At 39.5% G+C, this 25,000-nt stretch overlaps 4 protein-coding genes across 5 annotated transcripts; 2 read left to right on the top strand and 2 right to left on the bottom strand.

Annotated features, from left to right (window-relative positions):
* Window positions 1-215: 215 nt before the first annotated feature.
* Window positions 216-9,004, top strand: LOC129407363 (death-associated protein kinase 1-like). Its single transcript, XM_055148139.1, has 8 exons — window positions 216-320; window positions 1,886-2,102; window positions 3,463-3,648; window positions 3,731-3,928; window positions 4,422-4,560; window positions 4,639-4,759; window positions 4,832-5,020; window positions 5,191-9,004. Exons 1-8 carry the CDS (start codon window positions 216-218, stop codon window positions 6,493-6,495), a joined length of 2,460 nt encoding a protein of 819 aa, XP_055004114.1. The 3' UTR covers window positions 6,496-9,004.
* Window positions 9,005-11,981: 2,977 nt separating this feature from the next.
* Window positions 11,982-15,042, top strand: ctsla (cathepsin La). The gene is made up of 8 exons (XM_020921244.2): window positions 11,982-12,130; window positions 12,981-13,113; window positions 13,189-13,311; window positions 13,414-13,566; window positions 13,903-14,127; window positions 14,218-14,386; window positions 14,461-14,578; window positions 14,650-15,042. Exons 2-8 carry the CDS (start codon window positions 12,991-12,993, stop codon window positions 14,747-14,749), a joined length of 1,011 nt encoding a protein of 336 aa, XP_020776903.1. The 5' UTR covers window positions 11,982-12,130; window positions 12,981-12,990; the 3' UTR covers window positions 14,750-15,042.
* A 431-nt stretch (window positions 15,043-15,473) lies between these two features.
* fbp2 (fructose-1,6-bisphosphatase 2) lies at window positions 15,474-24,532 on the bottom strand. Its single transcript, XM_020928670.2, has 8 exons — window positions 24,481-24,532; window positions 20,175-20,379; window positions 19,662-19,824; window positions 19,253-19,345; window positions 18,430-18,570; window positions 18,058-18,195; window positions 15,954-16,073; window positions 15,474-15,790 (listed from the first exon to the last, which is right to left on the bottom strand). Exons 2-8 carry the CDS (start codon window positions 20,345-20,347, stop codon window positions 15,605-15,607), a joined length of 1,014 nt encoding a protein of 337 aa, XP_020784329.1. The 5' UTR covers window positions 20,348-20,379; window positions 24,481-24,532; the 3' UTR covers window positions 15,474-15,604.
* On the bottom strand, window positions 21,136-24,692 carry LOC110163482 (fructose-1,6-bisphosphatase 1-like). 2 transcript variants are annotated; one of them, XM_020928554.2, is made up of 8 exons: window positions 24,481-24,692; window positions 23,272-23,483; window positions 22,646-22,808; window positions 22,483-22,575; window positions 22,258-22,398; window positions 22,030-22,167; window positions 21,823-21,942; window positions 21,136-21,743 (listed from the first exon to the last, which is right to left on the bottom strand). In XM_020928554.2, the coding sequence occupies exons 1-8, from the start codon at window positions 24,553-24,555 to the stop codon at window positions 21,552-21,554; spliced, it is 1,134 nt and encodes a 377-aa protein (XP_020784213.2). In that variant the 5' UTR covers window positions 24,556-24,692; the 3' UTR covers window positions 21,136-21,551. The 2 variants fall into 2 exon arrangements, with proteins under 2 accessions (XP_020784213.2, XP_020784130.1); XM_020928471.2 differs by having other exon boundaries at window positions 23,272-23,459.
* Between the last annotated feature and the right edge of the window lie 308 nt (window positions 24,693-25,000).

Genomic DNA, 25,000 nt, shown 5'->3' with positions numbered 1-25,000 from the left:
AAACCGTAATAGCACTAAAGTTAAATCTAATAAGGATTATGAAGTAAACTTACACCAAAATCTGCAGCTGTTATGTGAGTTCGCAGTGAAATTCCACTCACATCTTATTAATACATGGTGTTCTTAACATAAGGTGTTATCATTTCTCCCTATAGATTTTAGAATCTGCACATAGTATGATTATTGTATGATATGGTAAGCAGCACGTGCACTTAATGTTATTGTTGATATTTTTCTTCCAGGATGGAAAAACAGCAGAGGATTTGGCCTGTAATGAACAACATGAGCTCATAGTGTCACTATTTGGAAAGCTCAAGAAGGTAAACAGTCAAATAACCTTTTTCTAATGAATTGAAATGTAAGAACTATAATTTTAAAAGACTTGACTTACTCATGTGTCTGAGGTTTTCACAACCCAATGCTCGCACCTGGTATATTTCTGTGTGGAGGTGTTGGGAGCAGCGTTTCCAGCATTTCTTGGCACTCTACTATTTTTAGACAGGAGCTCTTTCCCTTTTGGTGATAATGAAGACTTTAAGATGGTGTTGTTTGTGGTGTAAATGAACAGAATGGATTAGGTTACAGTTATACTTTCTTCTAACATGTCTTTTTGCCCCACTATATATAATGTCCAGTTGCCATTCAGGACCCGGAGAACTTTTTTACCTAAAGTTGAATGTTTTGTGATTCTGTTGCTCCAGGAACCTGCTGAGATTCAGTTCAAAGTGTGAAAACATGAAACTAGCAACTGTGAAAACAGTCACCCTTTGCATATGCTGAGATAATTTAAGACCCTGGACGGTAATGGCACCATAAACAAAAATATTACCCAAGACTTATCTAAAGAAAAGACATGTGGTCATGTTTTTAGGTAGTTCAGCATCTGTGTTTGTTGTGCGATTTTATTTTATTATTTTTTTAATGAGAATTGAAAGTGTTGACCATAACCTTGGTAGGAGTATTGAGAGCTTTCATAACCCACCCTTGCTTTTTTCAGGAGCCACTTTCCCTTCATGACTCACATTATTGGTTACTGTTTGACATATTCTACTTTTGAACAGTGGAGGCAAATGACGTTTTAAAAATGCACAATGTAACTTTTCTGGTGAAGAGTTCGCCAGCTGCTAGTTTCCATGGAGGAGTTATTGTTCAACAGTATGACATTAGATTTAGTCTTAGTAGGACAAGCAGTTAAATGCCATACTGTGGAACATTCAAGGCAAAACAAGAACATGGAGACAAGTAGGTAGCAGAACCACCACTAGTAAAGTACTGTATTTTCCTGGCTATTAGGTGCACTCTTAAGCCTCCAACCCCATCAAAAAACGATTGCGCGCCCCGCAATCCAGAGCGCCCTATACACGAATCCACTCGGGTGTCCCAGCAGGACTTCAATAAACTACAAAGCCGCACCACCCGCATCACACGCAAACACGCAAGGAGCAGACAGCGACCGCGCAGTGAAACACACCCACAGCCTCACTCCACATGGACGAGGAACGGAACGGAGGAACGAACCGAAAAAGCAAGTGCAATGTGCCACTTCTAGACACAACTGAACAACTGAGTCACTGCGAACACGCCAACAATCCAGTGGTCCCAGACAGCACCCTCCCTACACGCCACAATTGAACAAAGCCAAGTCACCGTGAACGCACCAAACAAAGTCCGACTGACCCATCCAGCTGTTGTGTTTCGTTTAAAGTCCGGTGCGGTTTATTTGTCAAAAAAGTTCGAAAAATAGACCATTTATAATCCAGAGCGCCTAATAGCCCGGAAAATACGGTAATAAAGTACACCTGTTAGTAAGATTTTGCAGATTTACTTTTCCATTTTACTGTCTCCGGTTTTCTTTGATTTTCTAATAGTGTTGCATATTCTTTAGGACAACCACAAGCTGACGTACACCCAACAGCTGAGGCCCACGCACACAGTACAGCCCAGGATCAAACTGAAGCTGTTTGGACACTCAGGGTCAGGAAAGAGTACTCTGCTGGAGTCCCTCAAGTGTGGCATCTTGCGCAGCTTCTTCAGACGGAGGAGGACGCGAATGACCAATACCGCCCGCCACCCCAACTCCCCACTCAGCTCTAAACCAGCAGGTAACTATGACAACCACCAGAAACCAGTGCATTTGTAAGAACAATATAGTGTCATACTGTATACCTACTATCAAAGTTTATTTTTAGAGCACTTTACAACACTGAGAACACAGAATACAGAATGCAGGAACATGTAAACAAACACTAAAATTTTCAAATATAAAATTTGGCAAACACAATAAAGGAAGGAAATATGAAAACAAAAACTAAAAGTGGCACAGTGCTAGGTGTTAAAAGCCAGTATGAGCAGGTAAGTTTTCTCTTCATTGGTTTTAGCTTCCTATTATGGTGCCATTTTGAGGACGGCTGAACATTCCAAAGATATGATATTTTGTTTTTATGGCAACAGTCTTAACTTTTCATTATTCTGAAACCCATGGATAGCTATAGAGTTTACATTTATCTAAATACGTTTACCAATATCATAAAATATAATGTAACTGTATGTAGTGCAGTGAATGTAGACTAAATGTTTGAATTGTTAGGTTTTGATTTGCTTTGTTTTTTACAAGAAGTAAGAATTTAAAATGAATTGGCAGTGCACTGTAGAATACCTTTTCAATGACACCTTCTTTTTTCATGTTCGGACCATGTTCATTGTTCTGTGAAATCACAGTTTGTCTTTAATCTGTCTGTTTGTCTCCTATCTCCCCTCCTCACTCGGACACATCTATTTTCTTTACCGTTGTGTTTTGTGGCACCCGAAGCCATTACCTCCCAGACAGTCGATAATGGTCAGTTACGTGAGCCGTGTAGAGTTACCAGTCTCATCATTTGAGCAATCTGTAAATCTCAAGCCTTTGTCACAAATGAAGAAGGGTGATTTTTGTCAAAACAGACTCTACTGTCGTCTCTACTGACTCACATTTGCTATTAATATTTCAATTATGTTTTATAACTAACTATAACTATAAGTATATAATCACTTGGATGTATTTGTTGATTGAATACATAACAATAAACCCCAATGAATTTCCAAGGTCATTGTTCTCAACATATATTTATAATTGAAATCCCCTTTTAATACCACAAGCACAAAAAATAAATCTGCATTCATGATGAACAATGGCAATGTAATGCATTAATTGCATGGTAGTATATTTTGCCAGATTAGCTGGGAAAAAATAATTGTGGGTCTTGCAACATGCCGAAAATCAAGCCTTACTATATAACCACATGTATTGTGCAACACTGCCCCCATGTGGTGTTATATTTACTAACTGACTAACTTGGTTTAGCTTATTTATGTTTGAATAGATCTTTATTTCTTTCATGTGGTGATAGTCTCAGTCAACTAAATGATAAAATATCTGTTTTAAATACCTGTCTATGCACATTTCTGTTTTTCTGTTGTGCCTAGTGTCGGTGAGCATTTCCAATTTGTACCCTGGCTGTGAAAATGTGAGTGTACGAAGCCGAAGCATGATGTTTGAGCCTAGCTTGACTAAAGGAGTCCTGGAGGTATTTTCCCCTGTGCACAATGGTCTGTCTGCTGCTGACGAGCAAGCAACAAAAGCCATTGACATCCAACATGCTAACATCCATGGTAAGACAGACTACTTTATATACTGGTCTATAATTTTTCATTATTTTATTTCAGAATATTGAGTAATTGTTGTTGCCTTTAGGTGTGGGAGATTTCAGTGTGTGGGAGTTTTCTGGAAACCCTGTGTACTATTGCTCTTATGACTACTTTGCGGCCAACGATGTGACGGCCATCCATGTGGTCCTGTTCAGCCTAGAGGAGTCGTATGAGACCCAGCTCAGCCATGTCACCTACTGGCTGAACCTACTTAAAGCACTTACGCTCCCACAGCACAACATTGGTATGAAGGCATTATGTTCATGTGTTAAAGGGCGTGTATTTAGTCAGTCTAGATATTTGCTTAAACACAAAAACACAAGGAACACTTGTATAGTGTATAGTGTTGTCTTCAGTGTGTGATCCTTCCCAACTTAAATTACATTTTAAAATTAATTGAATCAGGTTATGTTTCTACCCTCCCAGTTTAATGAAAGCACATGTTAATTTCAAGCAAAGGCTGTAGTCACATGAATATCTGCACATGAAGCACTCTGCATGCAGTTAAATAAGGATTTGAATTAGTTAGTTGAATTAGTCCAGTGTGTTCAATGCTAACTACTTTTGGCAAAAATTTTTTGAACAACCGTTAAACACCCTGTGAGAGGGAGTTTGGATGTTTTGGGCTGTTGCCTGTGCATCAATATCCCAGATGATGTCCCTGTATGGTTCTGTCAGCAGCAGCAGTTTTATCCTCCAATACTAAATAATATCTAAGTGTTCTTAATTGTTTTCAGTTTTTGGAGGTCGCATCCCACAGCCTCTCACTGTTGTACTTGTGGGGACTCACGCTGATGTTGCAGACATCCCTCGAAGTTTTTCTGGAGACTTCAGTTATGACAAAGAAAGAACACTGCTGAAGGAAGTCAGAAACAGGTGAATGATAACAGATTTACTTTTGAAGAAAAATACAGCTGTACAACTATACAATATTTCTTTCCTGCCTGTGTTTAGATTTGGTAATGACTTGCAAATCAGTGACAAATTGTTTGTGATGGATGCTGGAGCTTCCAACTCTAAAGACATGAAACTGTTGAGGAGTCATCTGCAGGACCTACGCTCCACCATCATCTCTGTGAGTCTTCCTCTTCAGGCTCCTCTCCTCTTTTATGTGCATTATAATTGACCTGTTCCTCTCTATGTGCAGAGGTGCAGTCCCATGACCCTGCTGTCCGAGCGCCTGATGGCCGCCCTGCCCACATGGAGAAAAATGAGTGGACCAAACCAGCTAACGTCATGGCAACAGTTTGTTTTTGATGTTCAGGAGCATATAAACCCTCTGGTCAGCCACGATTACCTGCGCACACTGGCACTCCAGCTTCACAGTATGGGAGAGGTGTGTTTAGCAATTAATTAATTTTGCTCAAGGTTCAAACATGCAAGGCATACATGCATTTTCCACATTAAAGGCAGCTGTTGTTCGTTTAAAAAAAATAAATTAATTAAACAATAAGTTGCCTATTTATTCTTTTTTTTCCCCTTTCTTTCCCTTCTCTGTCTTTGCAGATCAACATCATGCAGAGTGAAACGGTACAGGATGTGGTTTTACTGGAGCCGCGCTGGTTATGCAGTAATGTACTGGGCAAGCTGCTTTCAGTGGAGACTCCAAAGGCCATCCACCACTACAGGGGGCGGTACAGGCTGGACGAGGTACAGACACTGGCACCAGACAGCGATGTGGACGAGCTACTTCAGATTTTAGATGCGATGGACATCTGTGCCCGGGATGCCACAAACCCTTCTATGGTAGACATCCCAGCTCTCATCAAAACCAATGGGCTGCAGCGATCATGGACTGAAGAGGAAGAGGAGGAGGCGCTGTTATATGGAGGGGTGCGTCTGGTCCCAGCTGAACACCTAACAGCATTCCCTTGTGGTCTGTTCCACAAACTGCAGGTGAATCTGTGCCGCTGGAGCCACCAGCAGAAGCCTGAGGATGACAGCTCCGAGGAGCTAGATGGAGACATTCATCTGTGGATCAACGGGGCACGGGTGAGCCAGGCCGGGGCAGAGGCCATGATTGTACTGGTCAACCATGGACAGGGCATAGATATTCAAGTGCGGGGGCCAGATTCTCAGAGGGCCAAGTGCTACTCTTTGTTGGACACCATGTGCAGTATAACAGAGAACTTGCTGGCCTCCACCCTGTCTGGTCTGCTCACAGCTAAGTACTACCTGAGCCCGCAGCAGCTCAAGGAGCACCACACTCCCATCATGGTGTATCAGCCCAAAGATTTCTTCAGAGCACAGGTTCAGCGGGAAACCTCGCTCACAAACACAATGGGAGGCTACCGCGAGAGCTTCAGCAGCATCCTGGCCTTTGGCTGTGCCGAGGTGTACCAGCAAGGAATTCTGGGAACACATATACACATCTCTGATGTTCCACTCTTGGCCCGTAGGAAACTGTGCCGCATGCTGGACCCACCTGATGCTCTTGGCAAAGACTGGTGTCTCCTGGCTATGAACTTAGGCCTTACTGAACTGGTGGCCAAACACAGTAATGGGACTCCCAACGGGACACCCAATGGGACTGCTAATCTGGACCTGGGAACGCCCCCCGAGGACATGCCTCTTCCCCCCAGCCCGACAGCGGCCCTTCTTCAGGAGTGGAGTGCACGTCCTGACAGCACAGTGGGGGTGCTCATGTCTAGACTAAGAGAGCTTGGCCGCAGAGACGCTGCTGACTTCCTGCTCAAAGTTTCCCCTGTGTTCAAAGTTAACATGGAGGCAGTGGGGACCTCCAGTGGCTACACCCCCTCTTGTAATGGAGGGACATCTTACAACTCCATTAGCTCAGTCATATCTCGCTGAACAAACAGGGTCAATATGTTGTTCTTGCCAAAAGTCACATGTGATGTGTCAGTTCTATTTGAACTTTAAGTGCAATCCTAACCAGAGTCCACTGCTCATTTTCACTGTGTTTTCATGAGACATAGTCAGAGCAGTGAGGCAGGACGCTGGTCTCTGAAGCAGTCTGAAGTGCTTGTGCTCTACTGGACCTGTCCAGCTGACCCAAGTTTGTGCTCTGAATGTGAGGGTAAATGGTCATCTGAGATCCAAAGAGGAACCCTTGACTCTTATATTGTGTGTACCTTTTGTGCTGCTGTTTTAACACTTCTCCAATGCATCCTCTCACCACTCTCACATGTTTAAAATAGAAAAATATGATAGCTTTAACTTTTGAGGTTTTGCAAATGACTGCCTTATGTTTGGCCCTTATCCTTATTCAAACCTGATAAGCAAATATATTTCACTCAGTTACAGTCCATATGCTGAATGCTGCCCACAGTTCAGTACTCCCTACAGTAAGAGCATCTCCCAATGGCATTATATTTTAATTTGATCTTTCTTTCAGTGTTAGTGCCTTTGAGGCCTTCTACCTCCTCCAGAGCACAATAGTCTGAATAGTCCTTGTGCCTTGTCCCTGTGTGAAACTATCTCCTGCTCAACAGCAATCAAGCAGTTTCTGTTACAGGAAAGGCTGTTTTACATCTCAGACAAAGCTGAAGAGGAAATGTTTACTCTATTAAAAGCCTGAATTAGACCTAAACTAAACTTTGCCTCTGAGATTAAGGTACTGAAACATCAAGATGGGTTTCTGTGAAATACAATCAGAAATGGCCACTCTGCTGTGTGCTTTTATACTGAGAATAGTGGAGGCTTCTTGTTTTAATTTGCATAAAAGGTAAAAGGGAAATGGTTTATAAAAAAAAAATACATTTCCTGTAATTTAATGTGCCATTTCTCATTCAGATAAGTCTGAATGTCATGAAAATACAATGTCCCCTTTTTATCACCATGTCTTATGGCATGATCAATGGATAAATAGACAAGTGAAACTCAGAGTAGTTTCGCTAAATCCCATTGAGTGAGTGATGACATTCAGGAAGATTTGATGACTTCTTCATTAGTTTGTTGGCTACTTGCAGAGCATTGGAAAACTTATTCTAGTATACATTTCTCTGTATAATTTTTTTCATTGTGATAATGTTGCTGGTTATGTAATATCACATGTCTATAAAAAGCATACATATAAAATTATGAATATATTGAAATGAATAAAAGTACACACAAATAAGCTATTAAAATAGCTCAAGGATTTAACTTCTGGTTACTCTCACTACTCTCATGTTTCCAATGTTACTTTTATTTATATTTTAAACAAAAACATAATTGTATTCTTTATGTGCATCTCTTTTTTTTTTTTATCTGATTTACTGAAGTATCAGATTCAAGATAACTTTTGCATTATTATATCACATCATTCACTCAAAGCATTTATTAGAGGTATTTATTCCTAAAGTATTATGTTTTATTCCCAGGTGTAGGTAAAGGGTAATTGAAACTAAATACTGGTGTGTAGTGTACAAGTCATGGTGTCATGGGACTTAAACATGTCAATTTAAAGTGCCACAAAACAAGCTATTTTAAACATTTATTTTAACAGATTTTGACAGTTGTGGAGTAGAAATGTAGTTTCTTGCTTCTTTTCTAAGCTTTTGTTGCATTACTACAATTACAAGCCTTGATGTTGCACAGTGGCCTATAGTCACCACTTTGGTTGAACTCAATGAGGCTTTACAGTCTGTATCATTGTCAGTGTTTTCATGCTGGCTCATTTCTTTCAGTTTTTGTGAAATGATTAAAGTCAGCGAACAAGGCTTATGTGACGCCAAAGTGTGCTGACTGCAGACATTTTATTACAAATGTAAAGTGCAAGAAAAGTTTTATATTCAAAACTTCAGAGTTGAGTTGCTAAGGAGCATATAACTGAGAAGAGTGGATTTTTGAGCTTCACTCCCTTCAGTATTAACCCATAACATTTTAATGTCTTTGTATCAGTTTTTCTCCGTAATTGCCAATCAATGTAAATATTTTAGGTAATTATTTTCCACTGTTTTTGTGTCCAAATATGATGCTGAATGTATATTATTTCTAAGAATTTGAGGGTAACTAGGTAAATACTGTGTAAAAAGGAAAGGAACAATGACCACTAAACAACTTTTATTTTTCTTGCTGTACTAAAGTTTGTATCATTGCCAATGCTGTGTTCTCAGTGCACAACCTTATAAAAATTGCTTTTACTTATTTTGTAATATTTGCTGCAAAGGGAAGGTTTTGAGGCACCTCTTTTTATTTTGTTGTAGGACTGCAGCAGAAGATTTGAAATGTCCAGTAAGGTTCATATGCTGCATTGCACAAGTCTTATTGTTGCTATTTATGTTGAATTCTTTTAGCATGTCCTTTTATGCCAAGTTCTTAGTACTTCTGACACTTTATAGTGTAATACATTTTATAATAAATGATTTGATTAATATCACTCTTTCTGCATGTTACTTGGTGTGATTTTGTATTTTATTATTGGTTATTGGATTGCATTTTTGATCACCTTTGGCATGTGTTTTATCATTTTAAAAAGAATGCTTTTAATTTAAATAAGATTTTAGTATATTTTATTGGGAAGATCTGATTAAAGAAAGATGTTTTCCCCTATTACCCACCTACAATGTATTTATATAACAACAGAATTAATTATAATTTAATAATTTTTCAGTTATTGTGTATGTAGCTTAACAAACTGAATACTTTTTTACACATTAACAAGGCAATACCATTCACTAGTCTGTGCGCTGAAGAATAGTAAACAAACATGTGCTGCTTGCTATTTTTTATTGTATAGATTGGATTTTACTGCAATTTTAACATTAGTATTTCCATAGCTCTTAGGTTCCTGTACATTTCTGGTGATGACGGTGCTGGCTCTTACTCACGCTGGTCTGAGTACATTGTGGAACTGCAACTTCAGGGCCTCCCACAGCACCCACACAACCGCATGATCACATGACTGTTGACTCAAGCCACCTGGCCTTGTCCCGACATGCAAACACTAGGCTACCAAATACCCCCAAAACATGTTCAAGAAATCAAAATCTTCAAATTGTAACTAATGTATACTGGGTGTTTAACAATGGATCTTGCTTTATACTTTAGTTGGGTTTGCAGTTTATTTTCCTCACAGATCTGAAACCTTATTGGGGCTTTGGGTTTTCTGCTATGTCATCTATGTCTCAACAATCCACATGACACATTTTTGTACAGACTCGCAGCATAGTGATACGCTGTGCTGAAGAGGAAAAGCATATGTTAAACGAAAAACTAAACCAGTTTAGTTTCATTCTAATATGTTGAATGAGAAAACCCATTGTAACTGCTCATGTGCATGAATAGTGGTGAGAAAATCACTGCTTAACTCAGTGCTTGAGGCAACATACATTATTATTATTATTTTATTTTTATTTTTTTTCTATTATTATTATTTACTATATTGAGTTGGTACATTTAAAGTCAGTGGGTTTTGTGAATGTAATGCCATTTTCAGAGCAGGAACTGTGAAAAGTTTCACATCATGTCTCTACTTACCTGTTTTCAATGCAAATGAAACAAGAACTCAGTCAAGTTATACAGTCGATGCAGACCCTTATAGAGCTTTTGTTTAAGGTCTGACCAGTTTCCTTGCTCCGTTTTCAAATGACATTGCATTTTATCTGTCCTAAAAATGTTAAAGTGATGTTTTACAACCAGACAAACTATTATGATGAAGAAGTGGGACATCCTGATACAAAAATGTATTGATGTTTATTGATATTTGTCTACATTGACAAACAACTGGTGATGTAAGCAGAAGAGCAGAAGGAGATAGCTAAGGTATCAACAGACTCATAAACAGACATTTCCAAAAGCAAATTGTATTGATTGTATTTATGGTTAATGTTTTTTTATTTTTTTATTTAAAGACTGTGTAAGGCCTGAGCATTTGATTGTGATGCAACATATCTAGTCTGTCTCAGCAAGTTTGACTTGCATAAACATATGTTGTGATTACCTCAATTAAGGAACAGTATCCTGTGACACATTTACAGCTGACTATAGCATAAGGACAGCATATTTTCTCAGCATTCTGCATTAATTTGTGTTCTCAAATGTGAAGACATCATCAATCACATCTCTTGTATTGAAATATGATCTCTGTGCTTTAACTATAATATTGCTTACAACAACTCATGACTAAATACTGCCATTTATATTTTTTCTGCAAATTCAATGTGTTGATATTAGGCCTGTTGCGATAATTACTATATCGAGCTATTCAGTATTTGAAAACTGGAACAATATTTTTTGGGAGTCAATATTTATCGTGTGCACATTTTCTTTTTAGTTGTGGGAAATTTGTGTGTAGGGGTTTTGGCTAGGATAAGATTTGAGCTGGTTGAATGAATTATATTTTATTTTATTATATTATATACTTTGATGACTCATTACAGATGCAAACTACTAGTACTAACGTCCTAAAGTGTTTCATTCTGCAATTTATTTATTGCATATTGTAGATGTAGAATAGTTTTTGTGGTATAAATCTGCTCCTGAGTTAGTGGCATTATTATCATTTATTGTCTATATTTACTTCAGCAATAGTTCACACTTCGATTTGTTATTGTGACAGGTTTAGTTGAGATTAAAGGAGCAAAAGAGTCAAGCTCCTATCCTATCCTTCAAAGCTAATATTTGTAAAAATCTAACATGATTAACAGACCAAACAGCTGCCTGGTTTGTTCAAGCGGGATGCAATTATGTCAGAACACATTAGCAAAGGGTTGCACTGTTGTTTTTCCAGAGAAATCACTTCACACTCTTATCAGTCACATGAGCAGACCTGATTAACTCTTTGAGTGCTGACTAAGAGATGGCTCTTCCTCAAATTCCTCCCAGGATTGCAACCTGTTTATTTGTCCATCAAACACTTCACATTTTATTTACTGATATTATTAGATGTATATACCCGATTTATAAACCTGGAAACAAACAAACAAACAAAACTTGTTTTGTTATCAGTAAATACACAAAAAGACATAAGCATTTGAATATCCCCATACAACAAGAAAAATATTTAATTACATTTTGGTAAAAGTATGCTTATCGATTTCCAAATCTAGTCAACATATACCAATGTTTTTGCAGCAAAACTACACTGTCTCTGGCTGTAATAAACCTGTAAATTGTGTAAACATAAGTTGGGAGGCTCTTTTCTCTCTTATGAACCTATTGACACAGACAAACTATACAATGTGGAATTCCCTTTAATCATGGTCAGATAAATAATGAGATCATAAAATCACGTTTACATAAAATACCGATAGTTTTTCAAGGAGTAATCAACTTTACGCACAGTGGAGTTTCACCCTTGATGGTTCCTCAAATCAGGAATCACGTGCGCCCGCTATGACGTCACTTTGTAGGCGGGACAATTGCGGGAAAAACAAGGATCCGACCAATGAGAGCGCGGGGAGGGCTGCAGTCGGGGTCGCTCATCGGGCCTTTATAAACTTTGTGTACCTCTCCAGAAAAACACATTTTACCACTCTTCGCTTCACAGCACGCTACATTTGCAGTAAGTATTACAGCTGTTCATTTTGTTTTTCTGTGGTATTGATCCTGCATATTTCATGTGTTCTTTTGTCTTTTGGCTCAACATTGCCTTTTTATTCATTCTCCTCTATTCTGTAGCACTGGGCAGAACAAAGCCCCGGGTAACTAGATGGTAAAATTTAGATCCCCCCCTTTTTTTTGCATTAAACTGAAGATTATTTTGTACCGACAAGTATGTTCGCAATTTGAGTGTTTTTCGGCCTGTTAAGCAAACGTACATTAGCAAAGTGCGATGTCCGTATTTTCGCCACCAAATGAAAATCTCGAAACTCATCCCAAAACTCCATACACAATCCATGCTTTTTCCGTCCAGTTATGTAGCTAACAGTGCCGGAGTTTCAATTTTATTTTCGTTTTCCGGGACGAGGTTTCGGTTCGCCTTGGTGCTGGCTTTGTGCCACTGCAGATCCCGTGACCGTGAGCAAAACAAAACGGGCTAGCTTTTTGTTGGAATGGCTACCTAGCGTTTCCTGTTCTCGGGGAAAACTAATCTAGCCTCATTTAATCCACAATTTGTTTGTTATTCCGACTTTTTTCATAAAGGCAAAGTAATAGACCCGTCGAGTATTATCTTGACTTACAGGTGTGTTTATGAAGACAGTGCTCTGACGGAAACAGGAATGCACTGAGTCATTGATCTGAACAAATTGTACCTGTACAAGCTTTGACGCAAGACCTGCCAAATAAACAGTTAGTAGGTCTACGCGAGTCACAGCTGGGCCATTTCACTACGCCCCTATTTTCATCTCACTTTGGAGTCTCAGAATTGTCACGCTACTTAAGACTGCCCTAACTCACCCTTTGTTTTTCAGCAAAACCATAATGCTGCCTCTAGCAGTGTTTGCCCTGTGCCTGGCAGCAGCCCTTTCTGCCCCCAGCCTGGACCCACAATTGGATGAACACTGGGACCAGTGGAAGAGCTGGCACGTCAAACTCTACCATGAGGTGATTCACATTTTATTACATTAGAAGAGTTTAATTTTTATTGAACATTGTGCTAACCCTCATCTGTGTTTGTAGAAAGAAGAGAGTTGGAGGAGGATGATCTGGGAGAAAAACTTGAAGAAAATTGAATTGCACAACCTCGAGCACTCAATGGGCAAACACACTTACCGCCTGGGCATGAACCACTTTGGTGACATGGTTAGTACAGTGTGTTTTTCTCAAAGGTCCAAGATTTTTGCCTCTAACTAATCAGCATTGCTCCATCACTGCATTTATTCACTGAATTTTCTCTCTTCTCAGACTCATGAGGAGTTCAGGCAGGTCATGAACGGCTACAAGCAGAAGACTCACAGAAAATTCAAGGGGTCATTTTACTTAGAGCCCAGCTTCTTTGAAGCCCCACGATCTATTGACTGGAGGGACAAGGGCTACGTCACACCAGTTAAAGACCAGGTAAAACTTAGTCTTTCATCATATTTTAACTAGGGTTCCCCTTAGTGTTTTGTATCCACTGTGTTACATGTTTTAATGTGCAAGACTTTAACCCCAAGTAATCGTCATAAGCATGTTTGCTACGACTGCTTGTTTAGATAAGACTCCTCTTGGCTTGTTTATCTGAGTGCTTCATGCCCCCCTCCCTCCTCAAGCAAGTACATGGTCCCTGTAACCTGAAACCAGTCTGACTGGGCTAATGTAAAAACTGTAGCTCCACTCTTCAGTAGGCAGCTGAATGAGTCTGAAATTTAAAAAAAAATTGGTTAAACAAATTTTTTAAATGTACTTTTTTAGGGTCAGTGTGGTTCTTGCTGGGCCTTCAGCACTACAGGTGCTCTGGAGGGTCAGCAGTTCAGAAAGACCGGCACACTGGTGTCCCTGAGTGAGCAGAACCTGGTTGACTGTTCCAGGCCTGAGGGCAACGAGGGCTGCAACGGAGGTCTGATGGACCAGGCCTTCCAGTATGTTAAAGACAACCAGGGACTGGACTCTGAGGAGTCTTACCCATATTTGGGAACAGTATGTACAATATTTTTTAGCTTTCAGTTGAAAGATGTCTAGAAATTAGTTACTTTTTTATTTTTTTAAATTAATTTATTTTTTTAATAGGATGACCAACCCTGCCACTACGACCCCAAGTACAACTCTGCCAATGACACCGGCTTCATGGACATTCCTAGTGGTAGTGAGCGCGCACTCATGAAGGCTGTGGCAGCAGTGGGACCTGTTTCTGTGGCGATTGATGCTGGCCATGAATCCTTCCAGTTTTATCAGTCAGGTATGTTGTAAGCTGTGTGAAAAGACTGGGTTCTTTCATTGAACTTGACTGACCAAGCCATATTTTCTCTTTAGGAATTTACTATGAGAAGGACTGCAGCAGTGAGGAGCTGGACCATGGTGTGCTCGTGGTTGGTTATGGCTTTCAGGGCGAAGACGTTGATGGAAAGAAATATTGGATTGTAAAGAACAGGTGAGTTTTTCTCTAGATGATGTAAAACCGTTTTTAAGTTCCACTCTAATGTTAAACCCTCTACTATGCAGCTGGAGTGAGAAGTGGGGAGACAAGGGTTACATCTACATGGCCAAAGACAAGAAGAACCACTGCGGAATCGCTACAGCAGCCAGTTATCCACTTGTTTAACTACACTGCTCCACTGAAGCATCCATAGTCTTTTTTTATTGCAATAGTGTGGCTAAAGAGACCTTCCTCTGGTCACACGTTTTTAGCAGGAGATTCTGCTGAGTTTTATGAAAGAACACTGTTTTAGGGAAACTGCGCCATTTTTGTTTTGGCTTGTTTTGTGTTTTTTATTTAGTGTTATTTCTTTGTAAATATTTTTGGTGAGTGATGTGTAACACTTGCTTTGATCATTGTATTGATATTTTTTTTTTTTTTGGTACTTTACTGTGATCAATTAAATACTTTGAACACTAGTCTGTGTGATGAATGTTTCATAAGTTATACAATTTTCAAACAAGCTTAGAATTTTTGGAGTTGCCCTAATTCTCATTTAAAGCTGCTGGAACGCTTCTTGTGACCTCACTAATCTTACCAACTTGAACATATGACTTGCAAGCATCTGGGATTATACAGCTGAGTTCCCAAAGTACTAAAAGAATGAACAAGAAAGTGTGCCAACACTTACTGTCAGTACTAATACTTGAATAGAAAAAGTGCAAATTAAAAGCACTGAATATATAATGTATTCTTTCAAAAAGGTTCACCGGACATTTTATTGAAAAGCTGAAAATGATTACACTGTACTGTCACCCAGCCCTCTACTAAAGTTTAAACTGCCCAACCTGGTTTGAGGGTTCAAGATTATTGAAAACAAGTCTTTTTTAATTGGGACATGACAGACCTCGAGCAGACAGAATATTTAATTTGTACAACAAAAAACAATGGTGGCTTTCCTTTTTTGATACAAAAGCGACACGTTAACAATATGAAAGACCTCAGGATACAAGCCTGCACTTATGTGGTGCATTTGGACATTCATTGATACTTTTGAACAAAAGACAGGTATTCATTGACATCGTCGGGTGAGCCAACCACAAAGGGCACTCGCTGATGCAAGGCCTCCGGCTGGACATCCAGGATCCTCTGTGTGCCCGTGGTGGCCAGGCCTCCAGCCTGCTCAATCAGGAAGGCAATGGGGTTGCACTCATAGAGCAGACGGAGCTGGAGAAATATGAAGTGCATGGTCATTTGTGGTTGTGACAATAAATTAAACATTTCTTACATTGCGTGGTCACGAGTTAGTTGTAAAAAAAATTGTAAGACAACTTTAACAATCATGAAACAAACAACATTTTTAAAACAGATCAAAAACACTTTGTGGTACCTTTCCTTTTGGACTCTTCTCATTGGCAGGATACATGAATATTCCACCGTAGGCAATGGTTCGATGAATATCAGACACCATAGAACCAACATAGCGGGCCCCATAAGGAGAACTACCATCCTGCAAGAATGTTGCACTATGTGAGCAAATTATTAGCATTTGAAGTTAATACTTGACAATCTGTTAATAATAAACAATAAGACAGTAAAGCAGATGTATGGTGTGTGTACCAGAAAACTCTATTATATATAGTATTTGTTTCACCTTCTTTCTCTCCATAAAGGCATCTCATGACCTAACTCTCAAGCTGTGTAGGCTATTTAACAATTTGACATTACACAGAATTAACGATACAAACATGGCCAGAGATGACCTGAATTCTGCTATCACAGACTTAATTTCTGAAGTTGTTAAAATATTATAATAGAAGCATGTAAAGCTGATCAAACCAATGTGAAGTTATGTGGATGTACCAAACTATATTATGTTTTTCAGGGGATTATCTTTTTGACCCATTGGTTTATAAAATAACACTGATCAGGTCAAAATCCTTGAAACAGCTGACCTGGAATGTAACGTCACAACAAAAACACATGTTTATCTAAGTGCATCACAGATAATAAGTGATACTATTAAACATGAGTAACTGGAAGACAGTCCATCAAACTATATACGGAGTATTCTATGTTTGAACACATGGTTTAAGTAAAGTGTCATGTGCTTTGCTGAGTCACATCCCACAACCAGGAGGGAGGGGTGTATTCGCGGCACACTTGCCTTTGAAAAAGAATATAAAAACAGCAAACTAAATCTAAAATTGGGGATTTGAAAGGTCCATATTAGAACATGTTTCACTTGTGTGAGAAATTACTGTACAACACTTTACTGCTTATTTGCAGACTGTAGAAGTAGTTGTTTGTCTGACACCACTGTCTCGAGGTTAAGTGTATGGACGACTTAATTTTTCCTATATTCTTGTGTAACAGAAAGTAAAATGGAGCAGCTGACTGGCTATTATTGATTTCATAGCCTCACAAGATTGTTCTATTTACAGTCTCAAAGACCTTTTCACACTGTGTTATCTGTATGAATGTCTCATTTCTGAAAGTGCTTTTTTCATAACTTACAAAAAAAGAGAAAGGTTGTTGTGTGATAATGTTACATGTCATACTGTTGGACAATCCATTAGATTACATAATAAATGTACTGCAAATGTAGTATTTAGGAATGCACCGATTTGATGCTGGTATTGGAGAAATTTGCTGTATCATCTTCCAAACCTCAGTTCAGCTGATATCCTGTTTGGACACTTAAATGTGATGACTGTAACTGTGATGACTATTTACTGGTCATATTCGCCCAGAAAGTCTCATAATGTTTAAACTTTTATTTACACAAAGTTGTTCTGTAGTTTTACAAATAACACATCCATAACACATTTGGATCAGTTTTGTCTTTGTCTAAATTGAAATAAATGCTGTTTTCAGTGTCTGCATTGGTATTGGTTGACAGTAGGCATAGTATAGGATTGGTCCATTCCTAATAATATTGTACAGTATATTATTAGTAATTAAACCTCAGATTAACACTGAAGTTAATGACTTTAAACTCTTACATAGTTTAAACACTACAATAAACCAGTTTGAGTCAGAAGCCTGTTAAGTGCTAAATGTGCATGTCCAGGGGAACAGGGAAGTCAAGCAGCTGTGACCTCATCCTGTGCATCAGCTGACTGCTCTTCTGTATCCTATCTGAGCTGCTGTTTGTATGACCCCATCACATGGAGCATCCAAACTATACCAGAGTCAGCATTTTAAGTGAGGTTGGTACACGGGCTTAGTACTGGGGGCTTGCCCCACATTAAGAAGGTCCTGGATTTTGATTCTAGAACAAGTGAGACGTTTCTATGCACTGTACTTCACATGTCCTGGTTTTGTCCAGGTAGTCTGGTCATGTACAATAGGCAAAATCCAACAGGTAATCTCACCAAAAACCTAGCTCAAGATTTGAAGATGATCCCCCACATCTGTACTCGCTCACTGCTCCAGAGACATTTCTCTGTCGTGATCAATGAAATATCTTAACCTTGATTATGCAGTCTCACCTCTGGGTATTTCTTGTGCTTCAGGTACTCATTTATCGATGGGTGAAAATATTTAGCGTAGCCTTCATTCAGACTGTAGATCTTTCCTTTTGGCTTGATTTTCACATTCCTCTCAGTCAAGATGAATTCACCAATAGCCTACACAATGACACAAATAAAACATCTCTATTATTATATTTAAATTATGGGAGTTACCAAACAGTAAAACACATACAAATTAACCTTACAAAACAAAACCACACAATGTATGTAGTTTCCCTTTGGTATGTTGTTTCCCTTCTGAAATAAGCACAATTTTGACACTTTTTTCTTTGCCTTTGGTGTTTACAGTTACATATTAAATTGCACTTATGTTTAGTAAAGAGCACTCACTGGATCGAGCATAAAGAAGTTGAGTCCGGCTCCGGTGCTCAGGGCCACCAGAGTAGCACTGCCATACAACGCGTATCCCGCACACACAATGTTGTTCCCCTGCTGTAGAGCATCCTCCTCTGTGGGCTCTCCCTCAGTTACCTTACAATCAGAAAACAAAGCAACTTTACCTGGAATCCAATAATCTTAGTGTTCTACAAAGTCTAGTGGCTTTGTTGTGTCTGAAATTATAATTGCTCTACAAATATGTCCAAGTAACCCCATTTACCCTTTCAATCTTTTCTCTGTGTAATCCACTCAGTCACCCAGGTAAAATCCATGGCAAAACAAAACTGAATTCTGTAAACTCTAAATATTCTTTTCCTTTCTATGCTTTGTTTACATGTACAGAGTCTAAATTATGCAGTGTGAAGAGGAGGGTACATGCAGTTTACATGTTTTTGTTGTTAATGGATCAGAATCTTTAACAGTCTGAGTTTAAAGGCCAGTAAAAAGTTCGGGGACTAATACTGTAACTAATAATTAGATTGCTGATGGCGCCCTCTTGTGTATGCTGAGGATTGCTGCAGTTACAAATTTGTATTTCGAACAATTGATTTCTGCACACATTTGAGTAAATAATAATAAAAATAATTGTGCAAACAGAGCCAATACATTTTTGTCTGTTTTTAGTTACCACTACTGATCTTAAATATAAAATTAGACAATCGTTCCATTTAACGCCCTATTATTATCTGTGCTCTTAATAAAAGCAAATATTAACACATTGATACAGTATTTGTTTCCTTTGTCACATGCATGGTGTGTCTAGGCAGGCACTGACCCGTTTGTAGATAGCAAATATGGTGCCAATTGAAGCCAAACAGTCAATGTTGCTGGATCCATCAAGAGGGTCAAAGCACACCACATACTTCCCCTATCAAAACATACAGAAAACATTCATGAGGATGCAATATGCAGGTCCTTTTTACATTTATGATTATTGTTTGTACATGTGATGCTGCTGTCAAGAAAATATATAGTAATATAGTATGATAAGAAAATATAGTAATGTAAAAGCATGTTTTTTTACACACTGAAATAATTTTGCATTTCCAGTAGGGCAAAAAAAATGCCATAACAATAAATATTAACCTAAAAAAATATTGTTCCAGCTTTCATGTATTAAAAGATAAGTCGATATAGTAATTATCGATACTGGACCACTGACCTAATCAGCAGGTAGAGCTTACCCTCTTGTCTTTTGGGGTGACGATGAGATCCTTGTTCTCCTCTGACACCATGCAGCAGGTGCTGTATGAGGCTCTTAGCATGTTAATCACCAGGTCGTTTGAAAGCACGTCCAGTTTCTTCACGTCATCTCCAGTCACATTCACAGAGCCAGCTATGCCCTGCCTGATCAAACACATGGAGTGAAGACATACTGGACATTTTGTGCAAAAATAAATCTGCTTTCTACACTTGCATTGGGTGATATTGATTTCCAAACAGTAAAAACAGAAATACTGTACTCGCACTGTAATATGCACCACAACAAAATCAAATTCAGGTGTTTAGGCTATCATGAAAAAATACAATACACAGTGACTGCTTAACTAAATAAATTTGCAAAAGTACTTTTTCAGACTATATTTTAAGACTCTTATGTAACCACTAGATATCATGCCTCTAAAGCCACACTAAAGTTCCCGACCTCTGACCTTCTGAAAGTATATGCGTGTGTCTGTGGATGGGTGTGTACTCACAGGTGAGCCAGGCCAGCCTTGCGTACAGCTGAAGAAATAGCTTTGATAGCAGTGAGCATAGCGTTGATGAGCTGAGTGAGCTCTCCTGTGGCCCCCTTGGCCTGCCGCCCTGTTTCGATCACAAACCGTGTGAGGGTCCACACATCTGTGTCAAAGGCAGACTGGTCCGACATCCTGGTGGGTTCTGTGCTGTGGGCTGAGTGCTCTGTGCAAAGAACAGGCGAATAGTGAGTGCTGTTGTCAGACCCAGTCCCCACAGTCACCCCCCCACACCAGAGTCTATTTGAGTGCAGCCATGTGGAAGCGCGTGTGCGTATGTGTGCGTGCGCGTATGTGTGCGTGCGTGCGCACGTGTGTGTGGGTGTGTTTGTGAGACACGCACAGCCCAGGCAGATCAAGTGACATACACAGTGTTCTGCACCCCACACGCACTATTCTGATATTTTATCTAGGACATTTTGGAGAAAATGTTCAACCAGAAACACGTGTTACAATCTACAAGATCATATTTCAAATACATTTTTACACACCAAACTGTCACAAGTAGGTTGCATTCCTGGCTTTGTGTGATGTCCTCAGTGTACTATAGCGAACACAAAGGCATGCTATTTTGTTACTCTTGATGGCAAATTTTGCAAACCACGTGTCAACAACACACAATGAAACTACTAATTTTGTTTTAGAAATTCTGCCTGGGCCCAGACGCTCAAATGACTTGTAAAGAGCAGACACTTCAAATCAAAGTTAAATGTCATCAGAACCCCCTGACCGCTCTGTGGCCTTTAACTCAAATACCAGTCTGTTTCTGTATCTATGTATCTGTATCTATCTCAGCCTGTATCCGCTTTTCTTTGGATCTGAAATGAAAATTACACTTAAAACTAAATACACAGAATAAATAATAACAATATTTTTACATATTGATAAGCAGAGTTTAATGATGACAAACCATTTGATTTACGGCTTCACTCTGAACACTTGTAGTTCACATTATAAAACATTGTATGATTGCATACAGATTTGGTCCTTCACAAATGTATATTTTTGATCATTCTTAAGACACAAGATGAGGTAAACTGACTTCTTATTTTCAAGCTTATTTCTCTTTGGCACTTTTTGGTCACTTTTTAAAGCAGTTGATGTTTTACATTCATTCATCATGTCTCATGTTTGAATGAGTAACAAGCATGGATATTGCACATAATTCCATTATGTTCATTCCATCATCACATCTTATGCAATTACTTTTGCAATCCGTTTAAAAGAAAAACTATAATAATAGAGCTAAAGCATTTCAGAAATCTCGGTATTTGGTCTCCGAGTCCCTGAGACGTCACAGTTGTGGATATAAAGGTTTTGACCGGACTGCATGACTCATCACTTTTTGGCATGTTTCTTGCAGATGGCGATGAACTCCAGCACATCTTCAGTGGAGCCCATGGCCACTGGGGAGCGCTCGTGGATGCTCTCAGGCTGGATGTCCAGGATGTTCTCAAAGCCGGTGCTGGCCATGCCCCCCGCCTGCACCATGATGTAGGCCATGGGATTTCCCTCGTACAGCAGCCGTAGCTTCAGGAGGGGAAGTTTAGTTTGTCACAAATCATATTTTAGTAACAATTAAGGTCAAAATATATTGAGGTCCTTATACCTTTCCCTCGGGGCTCTTAGTATTTCCAGGGTATAAAAAGATTCCTCCATACATGAGAGTCCGATGAACATCTGCCACCATAGACCCAATGTAGCGTGCCCCATAAGGCTGGCTGCCATCCTACACATATTTAAATAATGTTTAAATAATGTTTACACATCTAAACGCAAAAGGTGCACAGTGCTGACATTAAGATCTGTTCCTTACTTTAGGAAACTTCTTCTTTTCCAGGTACTCTGTGACAGCAGGATCAAAGTGCATTGCATAGCCCTCATTTATGCTGTAGATTTTGCCCTTCTTCTTGATCCTCACATCTCGATCAACCAGGATAAATTCTCCAAGTGCCTGATTTATAACAGTTGAACAAGAAAGGGATTATATGCCCTAATGTTGTAGATAATTATAAAAGATACTTCAGTAATAAAGGACATTTACTGGGTCCAGCATGAAGCAGTTGACACCATTGCCAGTGGAGAGTACAACCATTGTAGCACTGCCGTAAAGTGCATAACCTGCTGCTACAAGGTCTCTCCCTGGCTGTAGGGCATCCTTCTCACTTGGTTCATCATCTGTAACCTAAGTGTATATAAAATAAATAAATCAAACCAACATTACACTGTTTGTATTGAAATCATTTTTGTGACTTGAATTAAAAAATACCTTTTTGTAAATGGCAAAAATTGTGCCAATGGAAACAAGGCAGTCGATGTTTGAGGAGCCATCCAAAGGATCAAAACACACAATGTATTTTCCCTGAGAACAAATCACATAAATCAGTATTCTGACACTGGCAGGATTGGAACAGCAGGATGGTACAACTTACCCTCCTGTCTGGTTCCACAATGATTGCCTTCTCATTCTCCTCAGACACCAGCACACAGGAGGTGAAGGACGATTTGATCATGTTAATAACAAGGTCATTGGACAAAATGTCCAGTTTCTTAACCTGATCACCTGTCACATTTATGTTCCCAGCAATGCCATACCTAATGACAGAAAAAGACACAAGAGAGCTGGTTAGTTACCAGGAGGATGTAGACAACTGTTGCATGCCTCTGTATTTCACAACTGATGAAGAAATTTTGCAGCCAGTTTTTTTTACACAGTGTGGAGACAGAAACATATGAAGCATAACAGCATGTATTATAACAAAAGCTAATTTTATATCATTATACTTTTGCTTTTATCCAATTATATGAACAAATCTCCCCTAAACTGCAGGCAAAATTTGTTGTAATCTGAGATTACACTGTTAGGACACGTGGGTGTGCCTATGGTTGTGCTCTCCCTGATAGGCTCGTTGAAAACCTGAATCCCCACTTTGTGCCAACGTGGATTAACCAAAATGAAGATTTATTTGCACAAAATGTACAATTACTTTTGAACAAAGTATGGAAATGTATTTTAACTCCCACTAAGTACTGACAACATAGTGCAATGTTTACTCACAAATGGGCGATCCCAGCTTTACGCACGGCGCTTGAGATGGCTTTAACTGCTGTGCAAATAGAGTTCAGAAGAGTTGTCAGTTCTCCCGTGCCTTTTGCCTTTCTGCCTTCCTCCATCACAAAACGGGTCACGGTGACCACGTTGGTGTCGAAGGTCCCCTGGTCGGACATGGTGGCGGATGGTGCAGCCTTGCAATACGGACCGAGAAAAGGCTGCACAAGTTTAAATGCAGTACAACACGGAACACGCTGAAGGGAGTTCGGAGACTAGAGCCAATCCTAAAGTTCGTAAGAGGCGTGGCTCAACGCCGGACACAGCGCTTTGTACACAATGGTCTGATGGAGATAATAACCTTAGAAAAGGGATGTGACCAGAAGAATGGACTCTGGGCATACCTAAGATGCAATAGTTTTACGCAAAGGAGTCTGTTTACATTTTAAAAGATTTCAAAACTCCGCGATTGTCGAGTTGAGTTGAGTAAAAAAGAATTGTGGTCTTAAAATACAGTTACAATCGAGTTAATCAGGAACACCACGATATTATGAATTAAAGCGTTAAAGTAATGCCAATCATGAGTCTTTTCTACAGTCACTAGGACACTTGTGGAATAGTAAGGGAATAGGGCCATGAATAAGATTTGAATAGGCTTAACTACAGCCTAGATACGTTTAAATGCTTAGCACGACGTCTATCTTTTATTTGGTTAAAAATCTCAAATAAACAATAAACCTAAATGCACTTTAAATCATTTTGGTCATAAACATCTTCCAACAACAGGCCTAGCATTGTATTGTGGTGGGCTGATTGCAACTTGAAGTGGGTGGTGTTTAAACTTTAACCAGCAGATGGGGCGATTGGACAGTATAGTTGTCTCAACTGCAAGGCCACAGTGAGTAAAAATGTATTTGCAAATCTTGCTTTTGTTCGAGTTTATTTATGTTATGTACAGCCTAGTTTTACACACACAATAACTCAATAACTTAACCAATACGTGGTAAATGCTTAGATAACTTTTATTCTACTACTTTTCTTTCTCACAAATGTGCAGGTCTGATCAAGCTGAAATAGCACTTAGCTAACACGCCTTTTTGGTAGTTGATAGTTTGCCCAAATTTACCCTAAGCAAATGAAAATGCCTACCCAGTGCCTTATGCTACAATGTGCCTGCAACCATCAAGAGTGGGTTACACATTGCAAAGGTAAACTCACCTGGATAAGCACAGTGACCTTCCCGTGGGCCTCGGGCGCGCGGAGTGAGCGGCTCTGGAGACGTGGACTGCGCATGACAGCGATTTAACAACTTGCTGCTGGAGCGGACAAGTACAAAGGGGCTTTCGCTGGAGGAGACACAGCGCGTTTCGTGCCCCGGAGCCGAACTGTGTCTTAAAAGTGACCAGTTCACGTTACTGCATGATCTGGAGGTTTTATCCCCAACATTTTCACTCAAAGTACGAAGCAGCGACGCCGGGAAGGAGTTGCATTCACGTCCCACAAGGTCTCTCTCCTGACATAGGGTTGGCGTCGGTCGGTAAGTTCAACAACCTGCAGCTCACGACAGCCACCGACTTTAAAATCATCACAGTTAACAAATGTAGGAATATGTGTGTAGAAATTAATTTCATATGCCATTAACATTATGCAGGCTCCAAAGAACTTGAAATTGTTGAGTAAAAGAGTTGACCGAGAAGCCTACGCGTGCCCTCGACGCGTTTGTTGGTCAGGTGGTCCC

The sequence above is a fragment of the Boleophthalmus pectinirostris genome, unplaced genomic scaffold (assembly GCF_026225935.1).
Source record: "Boleophthalmus pectinirostris isolate CB_2022bp ecotype Guang Dong unplaced genomic scaffold, ASM2622593v1 HiC_scaffold_944, whole genome shotgun sequence".
Lineage (NCBI taxonomy): Eukaryota > Metazoa > Chordata > Actinopteri > Gobiiformes > Gobiidae > Boleophthalmus > Boleophthalmus pectinirostris.
The sequence above is the reverse complement of the archived record's forward strand: the minus strand, read 5'-3'. Positions and strand labels throughout refer to the sequence as shown.